Source organism: Tachyglossus aculeatus, chromosome 22 (genome assembly GCF_015852505.1).
Source record: "Tachyglossus aculeatus isolate mTacAcu1 chromosome 22, mTacAcu1.pri, whole genome shotgun sequence".
NCBI lineage: Eukaryota > Metazoa > Chordata > Mammalia > Monotremata > Tachyglossidae > Tachyglossus > Tachyglossus aculeatus.
In genome coordinates, this window is record NC_052087.1 from 9,048,019 (window position 1) to 9,068,170 (window position 20,152).

Sequence of the window (20,152 nt, forward strand, 5' to 3'; positions counted from 1 at the left end):
TTCACAGTGGCAGTCACGATTAGAACCCAAGAGCTTCTGACTCCTGGGTCAGTGCTCTGCCCTCTTAAGGCTACAGTGCTTCTGATTGGGAGAGCACTATACAACAAAGTTAGTATATCAAAGATAGAGACTTGTTTACTTGGCATTTGGGGAGGTGAGAAAATAAGTGGAAAGATGGGGGGGGTGGGGCAAAATCTTTGACCCATTACCAGCGACGGCACATAGTCCTATGCCACTACAGTTTTTCTGGTGATGCTGGGGTTTCTCTGCCCTGCTTGTAACTTCTTCCTGTCTCTAAAGATTCCCATCCTCCTCCCAATGCTTAGGTTCAGCTTTCTCCCTGACCACCCTCACACTTCCTATTCCCCATCCAGAAAAGTTTGTGTATGTGCATGTGTGGTGGGAAGCGGAAAGAGGGTTCTCTGTAGAGAGTGCAGAGGTCCCCGAGCTGATGTTTGCTGCTGTTGCTAGGCTCAACAGGGTGGGAGGGTAGCAGTGAAGCAGGCAGTGCTGGTTGTCACTAAGTCCCCAGAGGACTGATAGTCACTGGTTGTCGCTGGCTGTCACCAAGTCCCCAAAGGACTGGTTGTCACTCGTTGTTGCTGATTGTCACTAAGTCCCCAGAGGACTGGTTGTCACTGGTTGTCACTAAGTCCCCATAGGACTGGTTGTCACAGGTTGTTGCTGGTTGTTGCTAGTTGTCACTAAGTCCCCAAAGGACCAGTTGTCTCTGGTTGTTGCTGGTTGTCACTAAGTCCCCAGAGGACTAGTTGTCACAGGTTGTTGCTGATTGTCACTAAGTCCCCAAAGGCCTGGTTGTCACTGATTGCCGCCGGTTGCTGCCGGTTGTCTCTAAGTCTCCAAAGGACTGGTTGTCACTGGTTGTGGCTGGTTGTCACTAAGTCCCTCCCCGTCCCCCCAGCGGGCTGGCGCTGCGGGGCACAGAGGCGGAGGGTCTGTGAGCAGGGGTGTCCCCGGGTCCAGGAGGGGCCAGAGCCCTCGCTGCCCAGCCCGGCCGGACCAGCCGGAAAGCTTCAGGCTGGGCTGGGCCGCGGAGGCGGGACGGAGGCGGGAGCCGTGAGGCGGGCACCACCCCGCCATCTGATCGCTCGGCAAGCGCTGAGAATCCAGCCTGGCAAAGCCAAGCCTGCCTCGCTGACCATCGCCAGTCCTGATCCCCAGCAGCGCTTCAACGGGGGCTGGGAACCATCCGCTTGGGTCCAGTTTCTGCCTCTGCCTCTTTTTCCTCCCCTTCCTCCTCTCCCTCCTCCTCCTCTTCTCCCCCCCACCTCTCTTCCCTCCTCTGCCCCTCCCCTCCACCGCCCCCCACCCCCTCCTTGCCCTCCTGAATCTTCCCCTCCTTCCTCCCTCAACCTAATAGCAACTGAGCCGGACCTTTGGAGAAGCAAAAAACCCCCCAAAACCCAGCTGTCCCCTGCTGGCTCTGCCTCTGTCCCATTTGGCCCCTCTCCCTGCTGGCCTCTTTCCCTCTGGGAATCTCCAAGGCTAGAGCTGCTCTGCTGACCACTGTCCGGCCTTCTCCCCCTCTGCCTTTCCACTACTGGGGCATCTCTCCTCCTCTTCCTCCTCCTGCTCTTCGTCCTCGACAGTCACATTTTTCCCGCGCCCTACCTGGACCCCGAGAGGAGGAAAGTTGCGGGCGGCTGGGGTGGACAGGTAGGGAGCCCGAGGATGGGGCCCTGCCCGCCGCCCTGGCCTTTCCTCGCCCTGGCTCTGCCCCTAGTTCTGCCCCTGGGGGTCCTCGGCTTCACGGACGAGACGCTGGAGAAAGTGGCCAAGTCCGAGGGCTACTGCAGCCGGATCCTTCGAGCCCAGGGCACCCGCCGAGAGGGCTACAACGAGTTTAGCCTCCGGGTGGAGGGAGACCCGGAGAGGTACCAGCCAGGACACAGCTACCGAGGTAGGGGCGGGACTCTCGGATTGGGCATGGGGAGGCAGAGAGGAGGGGGCGATCAAACTGATCCACCCCACCCTGTGGTAGAGGGTCCCTGGGAAACGCTTCCTTTCTCCCCATTCATCCATTCATCATCATCATCATAATGGTATTTAATAAATAATAATAATAATAATAATGGCATTTGTTAAGCCCTTACTATGTGTTAAGTACTGTTTTAAGCGCTGGGGGGCATACAAGGTAATCATGTTGTCCCACATGGGGCTCTCAGTCTTAATCCCCATTTTACAGATGAGGTCATTGAGGCAGAGAGAAATTAAGTGACCTGTCCAAAGTCACACAGCTGATAAGTGCGTGATTAGAACCCATGACCTCTGACTCCCAAGCCGGGCTCTTGTCACTGAGCCACACGCTTTCTATGTGCCAAGCACGGTTCGAAGCACTGGGGCAGATACAAAGCATTCAGATTGTTCCACGTGGGGCTCACAGTCTCAATCCCCATTTTACAGCGGAGGCACAGAGAAGTGAAGCGGCTTGCCCAAGGTCACACAGCAGACAAGTGGCGGAGTCGGGATTAGAACCCACGTCCTCTGACTCCCAAGCCCGGGCTCTTTCCACAAAGCCGCGCTGCTTCCATCCTCTTCATTAAGCACTTACCGTGTTCAGAGAGCTGTACTAAGCGCCTGGGAAAGTACAATACAGCAATAAGGAGTGGCAATCCCTGCCCAAGACGAGCTCACAGTCTAGAGCTGTCCTGGAAGTCCTGGCGTCCCGGATTTCTCCTCCCCTTTCTCTGGTTATCCAGGGTTATCCCGGCTCTGCCACTTGTCTGCTGTGTGACCTTGGGCAATTCGCTTCACTTCTCTGGGCTTAAGTTTCCTCATCTGTAAAATGGGGATTAAGACTGTGAGCCCCATGTGGGACAGGGACTTTGTCCAACACGATCTGCTTGTCTCCCCCGTAGCGCTTAGTACAATGCCTGGCACATAGTAAGCACTTAAATACCATCATCATCATCACCCCAGTCCCGTCCCCCTCCCCTGCCAAGACCCCCGCCGGCGTCCAGGAGATTCGACCCTCGGGGCTCCTCTGCAGAAGAAGCCTCCGGGAAGGGCTTAATTAATCAATTGATTATGGTATTTGTTCACCGCTTACTATGTGCCAAGCACTGTTCTAAGCGCTGAGGTAATTTCTTTGGTGTTTGTTAAGCGCTTACTATGTGCAAAGCACTGTTCTAAGCGTTGGGGAGGATTCAAGGTGATCAGGTTGTCCCACGTGGGGCTCACAATCTTAATCCCCATTGCACAGAAGAGGTAACTGAGGCACAGAGAAGTTAAGTGACTTGGCCAAGCTCACACAGCAGCCAAGTGGCGGAGGCGGGATTAGAACCCAGGTCCTCTGACTCCCAAGCCCGCGCTCTTGCCACCAAGCCATGCTGCTTCTCCCTTGAGGTTGGGATCTTTCCCCCTTAAATACTTGGGAGGGTCAGGGGGCTTGAAGGGGCAGAGGAGTCCGGCCTGGGTCAGCTCCCGGTGGGGAGGTGGGACTGAACCCTTCCCTTGACCCATGCAGGAGGGGGCTACGACCCCCGGCTCCTGTCTAGAAACACTTCTCTTCGCCCATCTCCCTGTATCCACACTCTTCCCGAGAGTAAACCGAGGCATTTGATTTTCCTTGCAAACCGAGTGTGGGCTGGGAGTTTCCACCCCCTGGAGTTTGGGACCGGATGGGTCCGCCCAGATGCCTCCATCCCCCATCCGTCGTCCCCAGACCCCAGGGTCGAAGGACAGAAACCGGGGGTCATCCGGGGGTGGACTGGATTTGGGGGGATTTGAGGGGATGGAGCGAATCGTGATCTCTGGCCACGACGAAGGGGCTAGCAAGCTGGGACTAGCAGAGAGAATCTGGGCGGATTGGATCAGGATGGGCGGCATTGTGGGGTGACACCAGGCCCATCTCTGCTGACCCTGACTCTTCTCCCACCCTGCCATCCAACTCTGATGTCCGGGGGAGGGCCTCGGGGGTGAGGACTGGTCGCTCCTGGAGGAGCTCCTGAAAGGGAGGGAAGATCACCCAGAGAAAGTTTGGGGAGAAGAGGTGGCCTGTAAAAGCCCCCCCCCCCCCCCCCCTCCTGGTTCCAGCTGCTGGACGCCTTGCCCCCCGGAATTGCTTTCTGCTTTCCCGGGATCCCTCCTCGCCCCCAGGCATGCCCTCTCCCTCCCTCTGTCCAGTGACAGTCCGAAAAGGATGATCCATAGATGCTCCATCCCAGATGACCTCGGGGCAGAGTTTCTAGTTGAAAAAAAGGGGCTGGGGTCCAGTGCCAAATCTGTTTGTCTCTAGAGCTCACCCTGTCCCCACCCACCCACCCCGAAATGGCCAGCTTGAGAGCCCCCTCCCTCTAAAACCGAGGTGCCTGCCTGGACTAGCCAGGAATCCTCCTCTTCCCTCGACATCCCCCAAGGAAGCCACATTTCCAAACCACATTCACCCCACTGGCCTGTGGCTCTCCTGTCCTACTCTTTTTGATCTTCCCTGGACACCCACTTACCCCCCACTGTCCCCTACACTGGTCTCTCCAGATTTACTCCAAAACCCAGTGCTTGAACACCCAGTGGTGAATAGGTTTGGAGTAGGAAAAGTTAATTTTAAATGCCTCGAGGAGGGCTTTGAAGCATGTCATCCCCCATCAGGACAGGTCTGAAAAGCTTGTCCTAGCTCTTCCATGCGTCCACTGGGGGAATCCCCTGGAGATGCTGCCCCATGTCTGACCAGTCCCTGTGAACCTGGCAAAGTGCCCAGACTTGGCACACTCCTCAGGGTAGAAACTGTGAGCCCCACTCTGGACAAGGACTGTATCTACTCCGGTGCTTAATACGGTGCTTCAGCACATACATCATTTAAAAAACTGATTTATTTTTCTTTTTACTAGATGTTTCCCCTTTTGAAATTCACATAGAAACACTTGTTCTGCATTTTCTTCTGATTCCCTCTCAGGGCCGTCCCCTGCCAAGGAAGCCAAAAAGGAAGAAAAGTCCATTTATGGCTAAAAGATCCTACCGAACATTACCATGGTATAGCACTGGGGGAGTGAGACAAGTCTAGAATTCAGGTCCCCTGTCCCACCTATTGTGCACCCTCCTTCCACCTTCCTCGAGGCACAATCTAGAAGGGAGCTGGTTGGCCAGGAGCTGTACAGAGGCATATTGGGGAGACGGAGAGAGGGGGAGAGCCCATTCAGTGAGACCTTGCAGGCACCTGGCTGCTGGGTCCAGTCTTCAAAACCAGCTGGCTCGTAGCTCATCATGAGTCCCTCAAGCCCCAGCTGCAAGGTCCGATTTAGCTTGCCTGGGCATAAAGCAAACCTGCCTATAACTCACCAAGGCCAATGTAACCCTCATCCAAGCCCCTGGCTTATTGGAAGTTGTGTGCACCTCTCTCCAACGCTGAGGGGGACTATTTGTAGCTCAATGGCAGCCTCGGGGAAGGAGGAGGATTAGGAGGAAGAAGAGGAGGAGAGAAGTAGAAGGGGGAGGAGTAGTAGGGGAAGAAGGATGATGAAAAGGAGGAGAAGGGGAGGAGAGGAGGAAGAGAAGGAGGAGGGAAAACAGGAGGAGGAAGAAAAGAAGGGAGAAGAGAAGGGGAAGGAGGAGGAGGGAGAAGGGGGGAAGAGGTGGAGAAGATGGAGGAGGAGGAGAAAGAGATGGCGAAATGGGGTTGACTTTGAATGGGATCCTGGCAGAATGGCTTTGGAGACACCCAGAGGGCAAAGCAATTTGGGTAACCATTCCTATGACACCAGATTAAAAAGGCTGTTACATGAGAGGGGCACTTGGTTGAACAGAAACGTGTTTTGGCCCATGGAATGGAAATTTATGGAATCAACTCATCCTCGCCACCTGCGTATTGTCTGTTATTTTGTGGGCATTCTGAATTAGTGCATAGTGACACAAGCTCAAAATTTTAAATGCTCAGTTTCTAGTCACATTCAGCCATCAGCTGTTGTTTACTGTGTCCACACCACAGAACAAAACTTGGAAAAAAAGGCCAAGACTTACTAGTGGTGCTGCAACAGCATTTGGTTGGAATGCACTTCATTTATTCTTGTTCTAGTCTGACCTCTTTAAAATGTATCATTGGGGTATAGGAAAAGTCTGTATACATAGCTGGACAAGGGCCTTACTGAATCCTTCTGGTGCTAATTGACCACTTATTAGTGAAAAGTAATGGCAAAAGCCCTTGGGGTGAAATCTAGGAATGTCTGTCACAAATGCCCCAGAACCCTGCCCTAGGCCTTTAATGAAATCAAATTTGGAGGTCTTGATCCTCTCACCAAGGAGATTTTCCAGCTCAAAGAAATTACTGATGAGATCAGCACAGAGGACTGCAAGGGTCAAGATAACCCCAGGCCTGAGACCATGGAGAAATAGCATGCTTATGATCAGTCAAGCAAGCAGACAATCAGAGGTATTTATTGAGTGCTTACTGTATGAAGAGCACTGTCATAAGCACAATGCGATAGAATTTGGTAGATATGAAGATGTGGTGTGGGCTAGTGGATAGAGAGCATGGGCCTAAGAGTCAGAAGGACCTGGCCTCTAATCCTGGTTTTGCCACTTGTCTGCTGGGTGACCTTAGGCAAGTCACTTTACTTCTCTCTACCTCAGTTACATCATCTGCCAAATGGGGATTAAGACCAAACCCCATGTCTCCAATCCCATTTAGGTTATCCAACACAGCAGAGTAATATCATAAGTACCACATTATTACAGGATCCCTGCCCTTAAGGACTCAGTGGGAGAGGTAAAGTTGTCCATTCTCTCCTTCACTCTGGGCATCTCCTGAACTTTAATTCCACAAGTTTGGGGTTCAAGTGACCAAGTAAACGTCTGGATGGGTGGTATTCATTTTGATGACAATTTCCCTCTTCTTCCCTCTGCAGTGACCCTCTCTGCTGCCACACCTTCCTACTTCAGAGGCTTCACACTGATCGCCCTTAAAGAGGACCGAGAAGGAGACAAGGAAGAAGACCATGCCGGGACCTTCCAGGTAGGGGGAACTATCACTCTCTAGGATACATGGATTTATCCTGGCTGAGGAAAACAAGAACACTTTCCCTAACTGACCAGAGGTGTTTTGGGCTGCTAAGAATGAAAAATTTTGAGCCTTCTCAGCCTTGGTTGAGCCTTGCTCTTTTACAAATGGTAACTTTGTGATTGACTTCATAATTCTTTAAGTGTATGGGAAGCGAGAGAGACAGCTGAATTGGAGGAAGTTCAAAGGAAAGCCAAAAGGACTATTAAGAGAACAGAGAGATTGATTTATGAGGAAAGATTAAAAGAATTAAACATGTTTAGCTTGGCTAACGGAAGACGGAGAGGGTGGGAAGGGGGAGGAGGGGAGATGATAACTGTCTTCAAATGTCAGAAGGGTGTAAGTGGTGTTGGAGAAGAGGAGAAGAGGATATTATTTTGCTTCATACACAAGGACAGAGCTGGAATGTTAAGGAAAGGATTCAGGCCATAAATAATCTCACTCCCTTGGGGAAGGATCTTGGGAGGATGGTGGAGGAATTGTCCCTTTCCAGACAGTGTGGGCAAATGCTCAGAAAGCAGGCTGTCAGGACCAACGTGGCCCTAGGAGACCGGCAGATCTGATGCACCCTATCCTAGGATTATGAGCCTCCGCTTGGGAAACAGCACTTACAGGAAAAGCCGGACTTAGATAGGTAACCGGGACTCGACATTTCACATTTTTACCATAATGTAATACAAGACTTCTACATCTTTCGGCTTTGGTGTTGTTTGGGAGAGGCAGAGGGGTGACGGTGGATGAGCTGAAGCAAGGGGGAAGACGACCTCTTCGTTTCATTCATTTTCAACAAGCACTTCGTCATCCATGTTTTCATGAATAATGGAGAACACATTCATGCATGCACATGCATATACACACACACACACACACACACACTTAACCCCACTGAGAACATAAAAATTAATTCACCAGAAAGATGAAATGGTGATTGAGGCTGTTAAGGGTGCACGTGGCTGCTTATCCACATGTCTGGTTATTATTTTGTACTCTCCCAAGCGCTTAGTATAGTGCTTTGCACAGAGTAAGTGCTTAATAAATGTTATTGAATGAATGAATGAATGAAAGGTCTCCTTGCTTGCAGTCCACGGTATCCTTCTCTTTGGCTGTGTACTGGACCGACAGGTCCATCCTTTTAAGGTTCTCATGCTGCTTTCTTGGCTATCAGCACTTCTGTACAGATCTTCAAATTATGTGATTAGTTACACATTTCTAAAAATGTGTGTCTCACTCTCTAGACTATTAGCTCATTGTGGACAGGGAGTGCATCTGCTAACTCTGTTGTATTGTACTCTCCCAAGCACTTAGTCCAGTCTGCTGCAATAAATACCAATAAATGTGACTGATCCTATCCCGGACCTGGTTACTGCATCAGCCTCCTCTCTGATCTCCCATCCTCCTGTCTCTCCCCACTTCAGTCTATGCTTCATGCTGCTGCCCTGATCATCTTTGTGCAGAAATGCCCTGGGCATGTTACTCCCCTCCTCAAGAATCTCCAGTGGCTACCAGTCAACCTACGCATCAGGCAAAAACTCCTCACTCTCAGCTTCAAGGCTCTCCATCACCTCACCCCCTCCTACCTCACCTCCCTTCTTTTCTTCTACAGCCCAGCCCACACCCTCCACTCCTCTGCTGCTAACCTCCTCACTGTGCCTCATTCTCACCTGTCCCGCTGTCAATCCCCTGGCCCATGACCTCACCCTAGCCTGGAATGCCCTCCCTCTGCACATCCGCCAAGCTAGCTCTCTTCTTCCGTTCAAAGCCATACTGAGAGCTCATCTCCTTCAGGAGGCCTTCCCAAACTGAGCCCCCTTTCTTCTCCCCGTTCTCATCCCCCCCCCGCCCTACCTCCTTCCCCTCCCCACAGCACCTGTATATGTTTGTACAGATTTATTGCTGTATTTATTTTACTTGTACATATTTACTATTCTATTTATTTTGTTAATGATGTGTATCTAGCTTTACTTCTATTTATTCTGATGATTTGACACCTGTCCACATGTTTTGTTTTGTTGTCTGTCTCCCTCCTCTAGACTGGGAGCCAGTTGTTGGATAGGGACCGTCTCTCTATGTTGCCAACTTGTATTTCCCAAGGCTTAGTACAGTGCTCTGCATGCAGTAAGTGCTCAATAAATACAATTGAATGAATGAATGATTGATCAGGTAGCAGCCCTATGCTGAGCATGTGGTTATGTGTTGTGTGTGGTTGTCTCTTGCCAGAGGGACCTGTTCCAGATTTTCCTGACCTCCAGTTATCTCTCCACAGGCAAAAACCTGCCATCATTAGATGAACTCAACTTGAATAGTTCTGAACCACGCTTTAAGAATAAAATTTCTCTCAATTGTCTGTCTGGCACGAAAGTTTACCGGAAGATTCAAATACACCTGGTTCTTTCTGTGTGCAATACCCCCCTCTAGCAAATATACTTAAAATTTAACCTCTTCTGTCATCATTTCCATTCCTTCAAGGCAGTTTATTCTAGTTCTCTTCCACTTTTTTCCATGCAATGTCAATAGCAGTCATTAGTTTCTCATAAAAATTTAAGTCATAATGTGTGTTGCACTGAAGTCCAGTGACCTTATCTGGTATATTGATTTTGAGAGACTAAGCTGAAATTAAACTGTACATTTTGGAAATGGGGTAAGGAAATAATGTGAATCTCTTTGAATGAGGTAAATGTAGTTTGGGAATAGTTGGAGCATCAGCAGAAGATTGAATATTCTGCAGAAAGCACTTCTAATTTTGGGCCAGGGAACTTGTCTACCAATTCTGTTATATTATACTCTTCCGATAGTTTAGCACAGTGCTCTGCACACAATAAGCACTTAGTAAATACAACTGATTGATTGACTGATAGTTAAGGAACTAACAGGGTCATAGGTGATAAAGGGAAAATGTGTTGATGCCCCAGTGCAGGGAAATGTGTGACTGAAACAATGTTTTGGGTGTCACTGGGGTGGAAGACTGATCTGAACTCTTGGTTTTGGGGATCTCTAAGTGTCTGCGATGGCTCAAGATTCTGGAGACTGGGGAATTCTGGGAGGAAGTCCCCTATGGTCCTGATCTCGTCTGGACAATTTAGTCCAAGCTCTCAGAATCTCAGAGGGCACCTAGAACTTCTCTTGAGGAGGAACACTGCATCATCCAGTCTTGGCCTGAGGTTGGATTCCCTCCCTCCACAGGCTGGGCAAATTCCTGAATTGCTAGGTCCCAGGGAAGACCTTCAAGGTGTTGGCCTTTGGGGGTTGTTATGTGCATTGTTCTGAGCCCCATCACTGGGAGATGGGGTGAGGGGCAGGGTGGAGAGCTAGCCATTCCCTACTGCACAGGGAAAAGTCAGTGGAAGCTTACCCACCAGCAAATGGGCAAATGCCCAACCATCCTCTGAGATCATCTGGCCCTCCTCTAGTCTGTAAGATCGTTGTGGGCAGGGAATGTGTTTGTTATATTGTTGTATTGTACTCACCCAAGCACTTAGTTTATTATTGCTCTGCACACAGGAAGTGCTCATTAAATACAGTTGGTTGATAGATTCCTTTGTGAAAGATACAGAGGTCCCCAGTTCCCTAGCAATAATTTCACACCTGCCTTTATTACCAGAGAGAGTAATAAAATATGTGTTACTGTTTTTTCATAAAGGTCTGCAGTGTGCTGAATCTGGTCAGTACAAGAGGTGGGGTCCCTGCTTGCATATATTTTATGTCATAAAAGAAGCCCAGCATAGCACATGGACACAAAAGAACACATACCAATGTGTGAAGACAGTTTAGATCCTCTGGATTCTATTTCTGTAATCTTGTTTGGAAAGAGAGCAAGTGGAGGGTGAAATTGAGTGCAAGAAAAAGATTGGAGACAAAACTGGAGAGTGGAAGGAAAGAGGAGGAGGTAGGAAAGGGAAACAAGAAAATTTGGAGCTGAGCAGGAAAGCAGTACAGCCTAGTGGAAAGAGTGTGGGCTTGGGAGTCAGAATACTTGGGCTCTGATTCTGGCTTCCCTACTTGCCTACCATGTGACTTTGGGGAAATCACATAACTTCTCTGTGCTTCACTTTACTAATCTGTAAAATGAAGACTTGATACCTGTTCTCCCTTCTACTTAGACTATGAGCCCTGAGTGCAGCAGGGACTGGGACTATTTGGTTATCATGCATCTAGACCAGCACTTAGTATAGTACTTGGAACACAGAAAGTGCTTAAAAAATGCCACAATTATTATGATCAATATTATCAATGATGATAGGGAAGTTGGGATGGGAAGAGCTAAAGGGAAAGGCAGACAGGAAGGTGCATGGAGAAGCAGTGAACAATACTGATTTCTGAGCAGAAAACCACCAGCAGAGAAGGACATCAGACCATCAGAGAATCCCAGGGGTGACCAGGGCTCTCAGAGGGCAGCTGGTCACATCCCCTGCCTTCGGGTCAGGCTGCTTCTGCTCTTTACTGAACAATTTCTAGAATTGGAGACACCAACTTTGGTAGCTAGCACTAGTGTTTTATCCCCCTGCAATCCAAGAAGTTCTTCTTCATGTCCAGTGTGAATCTCTCCTGCTTTAATGTCAGCCCATTTCCTTCCTTTCCATCCTCAGTGGACAGGAAAAGCAGCTAATTAGAATCATCCTCATAAAAGCCTGTCATATCAGTCAACAGTATTCATTGAGCAGTTACTATGCGTAGGCTCGTTGTGGACAGGGAATGTGTCTGTTTATTGTTGTATTGTACTCTCCTAAGTGCTTAGTACAGTGCTCTACACACAGTAAATAAATTTGATTGAATGAATGAATGAGTGAATGTGCAAAGTTGTCAGCCTTCTCTTCTCTCACATCAACAACCCGAATTCCTTTTACTTTTTCCAGGTGTGGTCTAATGGGAAAAGAGAAGTACCTGGGTTCTAATCTTCACTCTGCCACATATCTGCTGTATGACCCTAGGCAAGTCACTTCACTTCTCTGGGCCTCAGTTACTTCACCTGTATTGTGGGGATTAAGACTGTGAGTCCCACGTGGAACATTAACTGTGTCCAACCTCATTAACTTGAATCCACCCCAGAGCTTAATACAGCACCTGGCACATAGTAAGCCCTTAACAAATGCCATTTAAGAAAAGGTAGATACAAGGTAATCAGGTTGGACACAGTCCCTGTGCCCCATGGGGCTGACCACCCTAAGTAGCAGGGAGAACAGGAGGGAATCCCCATTTGGACAGTGAGGAAGCTGATGCGTAGCGGAGGAGCCTGGATTAGAACTCAAGTCCTCTGATTCCAAGGCCTGGCTCTTTCCACTAGAACACACTTCTTCACTGCAACACTGCACCACCATCCCGACTAACTGGCTCACAGCCCCGCTTAAACCTGGGGACCTTGGGAGAAGGCTGAGGCTGTAGATTGCCTAATTAACCTTCAGGAGATCTTGGCATGTGCAGGCATTCCATTGTACTGGATTTTCTTAAGAAAGGCAGGAAAGGTCTCTCGTCCTGCCTGAAGGGAATTAGACTCTCTAAGCAACGTGTGCCAAATGTGGAAGTATTATATAAATCCTAGGAAAACAAATAAGCGGTGCCTGGTGGCCTCTCCCTGGGGTTCAGACAACAAGCCTCTAGAAGGCTAGGATCATATCCTTGGGTAAATCATGTACTGCACTTTTACCCATAATAAATACTGAAGAATCAGCAGAGCAATGTCCTCAATGTACCAGGAAAGTGAGAACACATTATGTACATATTTATTTCTATTAATTTCTCATTGTGGGCAGAGAATGCATCTATGTTATTTTATTGTACTCTCCCAAGCGCTAGTGTAGTACTCTGCACGCAGTGAGTGCTCAATAAATGTGACTGACTGACTGACACTGGGGCTTTGATTCATTCATTCAATCTATTTATGCTGGTGCAAGTCCATCATTCCCAAACCGTGGTAAAGTTTATCTTCTAGGCTGTGAGCCCATTGTGGGCAGGGATTGTCTCTATTTGTTGTTGAATTGTACTTCCCAAGTGCTTAGTACAGTGCTCTGCCCACAGTAAATGCTCAATGAATACGATTGCATGAATGAATCTGGGACACATCTCCCTCTCCTCCCCTCCTCCCCACTGATCCAGGTGGATGTCTAGCAGGAATGGCCCAGTTTTGAGGGATAATAATAATAATAATGATGGCATTTAAGTGCTTACTCTGTGTGATGCACTGTTCTAAGCACTGAGGGGGTACAAGGTGATCAAGTTGTTCCACGTGGGCCTCACAGTCTTAATCCCCATTTTACAGATGAGGGAACTGAGGATCAGAGAAGTGACTAGCCCAAAGTCACACAGCTGACAAGTGGCAGAGCTGGGATTAGAATCCATGACCTCTGACTTCCCAGCCTGTGCTCTTTCCATGGAGCCACGCTGCTTTGTGTGATGCATCAGTTGGGAAAAGACAAGAGAGTTGGTGATATGATCCCTACCCTCAAGGATCAATTAATCAAGTATAATAACAACCTAGTGTGCAGTCTAACCCATTTACGGGGAAGGAGCAGTGGCCCCCACCCTCCACCCCACCCATCCTGCCGATTTCCTACCCAGTGACTGCCAGTTCCAGCCGGCATCAAAGTAAGAATGAGCCACCAGACCTGTCGACAGAAGCAAGGCAGTCTCACGGGGGCCAGTGACTGTGTTGACTCTGACACCTCAATCTATCAATCCATCAATCAATAATATTTATCGAGAGCTTACTATGTGCAGACCAGTGTAATAATAATAACTCTGGTATTTGTTAAGTCCTTACTATGTGGCAGGCACTGCACTAAGTGCTGGGGTGGATACAAGCAAATCCAGTTGGACACAGTCCCTGTCCCACGTGGGGCTCACAGTCTCAATACCCATTTTACAGATGAGGGAACTGAGGCCCAGAGAAGTGAAGTGACTTGCCCAAGGTCACACAGGAGACACGTAGCAAAGCCAGAATTAGAACCCATGACCACCTGACTCCCGGGCTTACTGTCTAGTGGGGATGTCCTATTTCCACAGCACTGGAATCAGCTGCAGAACCCAGACCAGGAGAGTAGCAGCCCTTTCCTCCCTTGTCACTTGTTAACTAATATGAACGACATTAGGAGTTATCCCTTTTCAATCAATCCAACAATCAACCAAGGGAAGGTGCTTATTGAGAATTTACTGTGTACAGAGCATTGTGGTTAGCACTTGGGAAAGTATAATACAGTGTGGAGTATTCTTCCTTCAAAGAACTTATAGTCCAGTGATGGAGAGAATTGCATTTGGAGGTTAATTTGTATGAATGGGATATTTTTATTTATTTAATGGTATGTTTTCAGCATACCATTTTTGTTTTGAGGACTTATTCTAGGAAAATAAACCCCAAGGCTGGAGCATGTGGCTCAAAGCTCTTCAGAACTCCATGCAGTTTGTCGACTATGGAGGCAGTGGATAAGCAGAATCTCCCTCTCTCTTTCTCCACAAGAGTGATAGTTTCCATTTAACATCTCATACTAAAGACTGTGGTATTAGAATTTGAGCACTCTGTACACATCCATAACTTATTTATTTTATTTATTAATATCTGAACCCCACTCTAGGCCATAAGCTTGGTATGGGCAGAGAATGTGTCTACTAACTCTGTTGTATTGTACTCTTCCAAGCTCTTAGTACAGTACTCGGCACACAGTAAACACTCAATAAATACAATTGATTGATTGATCCCAATGTGCCTCTTCAAAAATATTAAGACCATTGAAGGCTTTAGTGAGTGGGTGTTAAATTAAAATTTATAAATAGTCCCAAAACACTTAATGTACTACAGTACAAGGACAATTATTCATTAGGTTATTTAATTAGGTTTTGCAAATTATTTGCAGGCTGGAAGCTGCATTAATATTCTGATGAATATTGTAAAAGTCTGGAACAACTAAATTCATTTTTCCCCAGAACAATATCTCAGTGGGTTTTTTTTTTTTTTTACTCTCTGCATGCGTGGTATTAATGAATACTATGACTCTGGTATTCACGGAAGACAAAGAGTGAAATCCATTTTTGACAAATACACTCCTCTGCCTCAACATTAGTTTAAAACACCTGGGACGAGAAGTCTTGAGGTACCGTCAGGTTTCTCACTGCATGTCGGAGGAACTGCGAGGAGGGCTCTAAGGCGGGAAGACAAGGGAAGAGTGACATAGATGAAATGTCACCTGCAAAGAGGCATTTTTACTGAGTTGACTCCTGAATGAACCCTATTCACCCCAGAGAATGATCACCAAATTATGTTCCATTTGCTCTCCCAAGAGCTTAGTACAATACTCTGCCTGGTAAGCACTTAATAGAAAAGGAACATGGCTAGAGCCCGGGCCTGGGAGTAAGAAGGACCTGAGTTCTAATCCCAGCTCTGCTATTTGTCTTCTGTGTGTCCTTGGGTAAGTTACTTCGCTTCCCTGGGCCTCAGTTACCTCATCTATAAAATGGAGATGAATTAATTAATTCATTCAGTCATATTTATTGAACTCTTACTATACTAAGCAGAGCACTGTACCAAGTGCTTGGGATAGTACAGTGCAACAATAAATGGACACATTCCCTGCCCACAACAATCTTACAGTCTAGAGGGGGAGACAGACATTAACATAAATAAATAAATTACAAAAGACTGTAAGTCCCATATAGGACAGGGACTATGTCTAACCGGATTTGCTTGTATCCACCTCAGCGTTTAATACAGTGCCTGGTACTTAGTAAGCACTTAACAAATATCACAGTCATTATTGTTATCAATGAATATGACTGATTTGCTCAATGCCTTTGACAAGGGCAATGAATGGAGCTGAGTTCAACTCAGAGCTGAACTGATGGAAATAGATGTTGGATGCTGGTTAATCTTTCCAAGGCCCCAATATCTCCCCTCCTTCCAGATCATAACTTCCTCCAACCTTAAGCTTGTTGTGTTCTCAATGGAGTAAATTTGGTGTCGTGGGATACTCCCTGTATCTTGAGGGTCTGGAAAACCACCATACCACGTGGTCTTTTTATTTGATTGATGACTGACTCAGTTATCAGCTTCCAAGCTTCCACTGGAACAACCAGTGTAATTAGCATCTGTTATCATGAAAATTACTCATTGTGAAAATTTTATGCAGTTGTGCTCAGCTGGGACAATGGCATGAAGTCCAAAGCAGCACATTCAACGCAACGGCTTTGGAGCCATCTGCCAGAATGAGAAGTGTGTCACCAGTAACTTAGGACTGTTATTTCCTGTATAGAGCTATTTGTCGTAGGGGATTGGAAAGGCAAAAACAATCTTCCCATTTTCTCCTCACAGAACCCTGGGAGAGTGAGTGAGATAACAGCGAGAGAGAGAGACCCCGAGAAAGGGGTCATGGGTATCCTGATGTGATAAAACACACAAAAGTAGTAAGATTTGGGATGCTGCATCTGTAGGGATTCTGACCACAGTCAGTCTCTGCAGCCTGCAAACGACTATGCATTAAATATCACACTGCAATTATAAAACTAATAACAACTAATGCCTTTTAAAGAAAATAGTTTCCACATGTAGCAGATATTTTGCATATTTGTCCATGTTTCAGTTGATAAATTTGGTTTCCTTTTGTAAACTGCCTATTGAAAAGCAGTTTTCAAAAGGTGAAATCGTATCCAACTCCCTGGGCTTTAGGAACTGTTTGAAATGGATGGTGGTTAGAATATTCTGGTCGTTTTCTCTGATGGTCAGCAGTGCTGAGAAGCAGTTCTCTGAGCAGGGCGCTCAACACTCAATGCTACATAAACCATTCCTAAAATTTTAGGATGTAAGCTCCCCTGTGAATCCTAAACTTGCCTCAATGCACACTCCAAATGGCTTTCCTTTTTGTGCTTTCTAGTGTGATGTGTGTGAAACAGAGTCATCCTCTAGGACTTTTGCTGCTATAATAATAATAATAATGGTATTTGTTAAGCACTTATTATGTATGTGTCAAGCACTGTTCTAAGTGCTGGGGTAATTACAAGATAATCAGGTTGGACACAGTCCCTGTTCCACATGGGGTTCAGAGTCTTCATCCCCATTTTACAAATGAGATAACTGAGGCATAAATAAGTGAAGTGACTTGCCAAAGGTCACACAGCAGACAAGTGGCAGAGCTGGAATTAGAACCCATGACCTTCTGATTCTCAGGCCTGTGCTCTATCCACTATGCCATGCTGCTGGCTAGCCAATGGGGCTGGGTCCTGGGATCTCAAAAATGTTTCTGATCAATAAGAGGGGACGTTTGGATATTGGGATCCCTTTCCCTGAATGCTCCTCTAGTTCCACAGCGTCTGGCTCTGGCTCTCTCACCCCGACACTGACAGCTCAAGCAGATTTGTTCAGCCATCATTAATCATCAGTCTAAAGGGTCCTGACCTCATCAATGGCACAGCTGTTCTGACTCTCACTTGCCCATATGAGGGAGACATGGACCGGTGAATTTCTCCTTTCAGTCTTCTTTCTTTGCTCTTCCAATGGGAGCCACGAAAGGGTGTCTCCTTGATTTCGAGATGCTCTTTTCTCTGTGTTTTCCCTACAGTTAGGTTAGCAGGCAGAAAATATTCCCCACCCCTCGTTCTTCAAAACGAATAAAGACCTCTAGGCTAGAGGGAAAGAGCTCAGAAGACACACCTAACTACTTAGCAGCAGCTCTCAGATCTTCTAAATTTTGTCTGCCTAGTCATGGACCTTGGACTCATCCTAACAACGTGTAGTCTTTTTGCTCTTCAGGTTCACACAAAACCCCAAGATGATCTTGTTCAGAAAGGTAAGTAATAATAATGATAATTATGGTATTTGTTAAGCTCTTACTACATGCCAAGCACTGTTGTAAATGCTGGGGTAGATACAAGGTGGTAATAATAATAATAATAACATTTATTAAGTGCTTACTATGTGCAAAGCACTGTTCCAAGCGCTGGGGGAGATACAAGGTGATCAGGTTGTCCCTCGTGGGGCTCACAGTCTTAATCCCCATTTTACAGATGAGGTAACTGAGGCTCAGAGAAGTTAAGTGACTTGCCCAAGGTCACACAGCAGACATGTGGCAAGGCTGGATTAGAACCCATGACCTCTGACTCCCAAGCCCGGGCTCCTTCCACTGAGCCACGCTTCAGGTTGTCTCATGTGGGGCTCACAATCTTAATCCCCATTTTACAGATGAGGTACCTGAGGCACAGAGAAATTAAGTGGCTAATTTGAAGGCAATTTTCACTGGAGCACTTTACAATTAGACATTATCAGTTAGCCCCTCACCTGACTGACCCCCTAATCCTACTTTCCAGTACCACAGGGAATCAAGAGTTCACTATAAAAAAATAAATGAATGATTCCATAAGAGAGTTGGACATTTTTGGAGGTTCAACAAATACCATCATGTAGAATACAATCAATCAATCAGTCATATTTATTGAGAACTTACTCTGTGCAGAACACTATACTATACTTGGGAGAGTACAACATAACAGAGTTGTTAGAAACGTTCCCCAAAGAATTCGTATTATATTGCTGTAGAATGATTGTATTAGAAATTCTGAGTGTGGACGTGCTGCTTCTCCATTCATTTATTCCACTTCTTTAATCATTTACCATTTTTATTTGCATAATTGCCCCACTTAAGTTTTGCAATTCCAAAGCACAAGAGGGATTGTTACATGGGAAATTAAGTATAGCAATAATGGAAGCAGGAGAAAAAAGAAGACAAAGGAAGAGGAGATGGGAGAAGAAGGGAAGAGGCCACTTGAGACATGTCTTACTCTTGTTGCACTCTTCCAATAGCTGCCTAGAGTAAGCATTCACTGTGATAGCCTTCCTTCCTTCTTTCTCTTCCAACATCAGAGTGCACCTATTTTACAAAAGACTTGTTGGCACAAATCTGTCTCTTTGGGGTTTCCATGTTTTGTATCTTCCCGTCTTCCTAACCTGGAATGCCCATGTTTTAAAGATACTTCTCTTTGTTTTTACCACATTCTGACTCGCCCCATTATCGTACCACGGTTGTACCAGTATCACTATTTACAATTACCAGTATGTGGTACTCTAAGCCCATTGTGGGCAGGGATTGTCTCTCTTTACTGCTGAATTGTACCTTCCAAAGGTTAGTACAGTGCTCTGCACAAAGTGCTTAATAAATATGACTGAATGAATGAATGGTACAAAAAAATATTTAGTTTCCTATTCTAAAATTGGGAAGTCAGGGGGATTATGAAGTGGAGACAATTGCAACCAGAATGTTTCTATTATATTCTGCTAAGTGCTTAGTCAAGTGTTCTGAACACAGTAAATGATCTATACATACCACTGATTGACTGACTTCCATGAGTTAATATGGTATTTATCTATCTTTTGCTTGCCTCTGTTGGCACTATATGTAACGCTTAGAACAATGCTTTGCACAAAGTAAGTACTCAATAAATAAGATTGAATGAATGAATGATGTTTTCTCTCTTGTTCTCACTGAATCTGTATGATTTGGTTTGCCTCTTTCTCCCATTAGATAGTATTGTACATTCCCAAATAGTACAGTGTTCTGCACACAGTAAGAGTTCAATAAATATAATTGATTAAACTGCTCCTTGAAGGCAGAAATTGTGCCCTTGTCTTTTACTATATTCACTCAAGAATCTAGCATAGTGTTGTGTATATATTATATGATCAATAAATACGGATTATGTTGCTGGTGATGATGATGATGACGTGGTAGCTCACAACATGTCCACACTCTTGGAATTTCTAGCCCAATCATTTTACAGCAAAATAGTAGGAATTCATTGCAGAACATGTCTACCAATTCTGTTATAGTGTACTTTCCGGAACACTCTGCACACAGTAGGCACTCAAGAAATGCAACTGATTGATTAATCAATTGATTTGATTCTACGTGACAACATTTGTTGAACCTCTGGAAATCTTCAGCTTTCTTATGGGATTATTAATTTATTTTTTTACAGTGAAGTCTTGATTCTCTGTGGTAATGGGAAGCAGGATATGGTTAACTTGGGTAAGTGAAATCCAGAGAAACCAAAATCTTTAATTTAGCCAATAGCTTCAAGTTTCCTCTCAATAAACTTCATCCACACATGGTATGAATAATAATAATAACAGGACAGTAATGAATAATTGTGGTACTTAGTAAGAGCTTACTGTGTGCC

General features: G+C 46.3%; 1 protein-coding gene across 1 annotated transcript in view; it reads left to right on the forward strand.

Moving 5' to 3' along the window:
- The first annotated feature begins 1,347 nt into the window (after positions 1-1,347).
- SPON1 (spondin 1) overlaps positions 1,348-20,152 on the forward strand; it is a 373,683-nt gene continuing 354,878 nt past the window's right edge. Inside the window, exons 1-2 of the mRNA XM_038765001.1 lie at positions 1,348-1,921; positions 6,858-6,964. Coding sequence (XP_038620929.1) covers positions 1,693-1,921; positions 6,858-6,964 — 336 coding nt within the window. The 5' untranslated portion in view covers positions 1,348-1,692. The remainder of the gene's footprint in view (positions 1,922-6,857; positions 6,965-20,152) is intronic.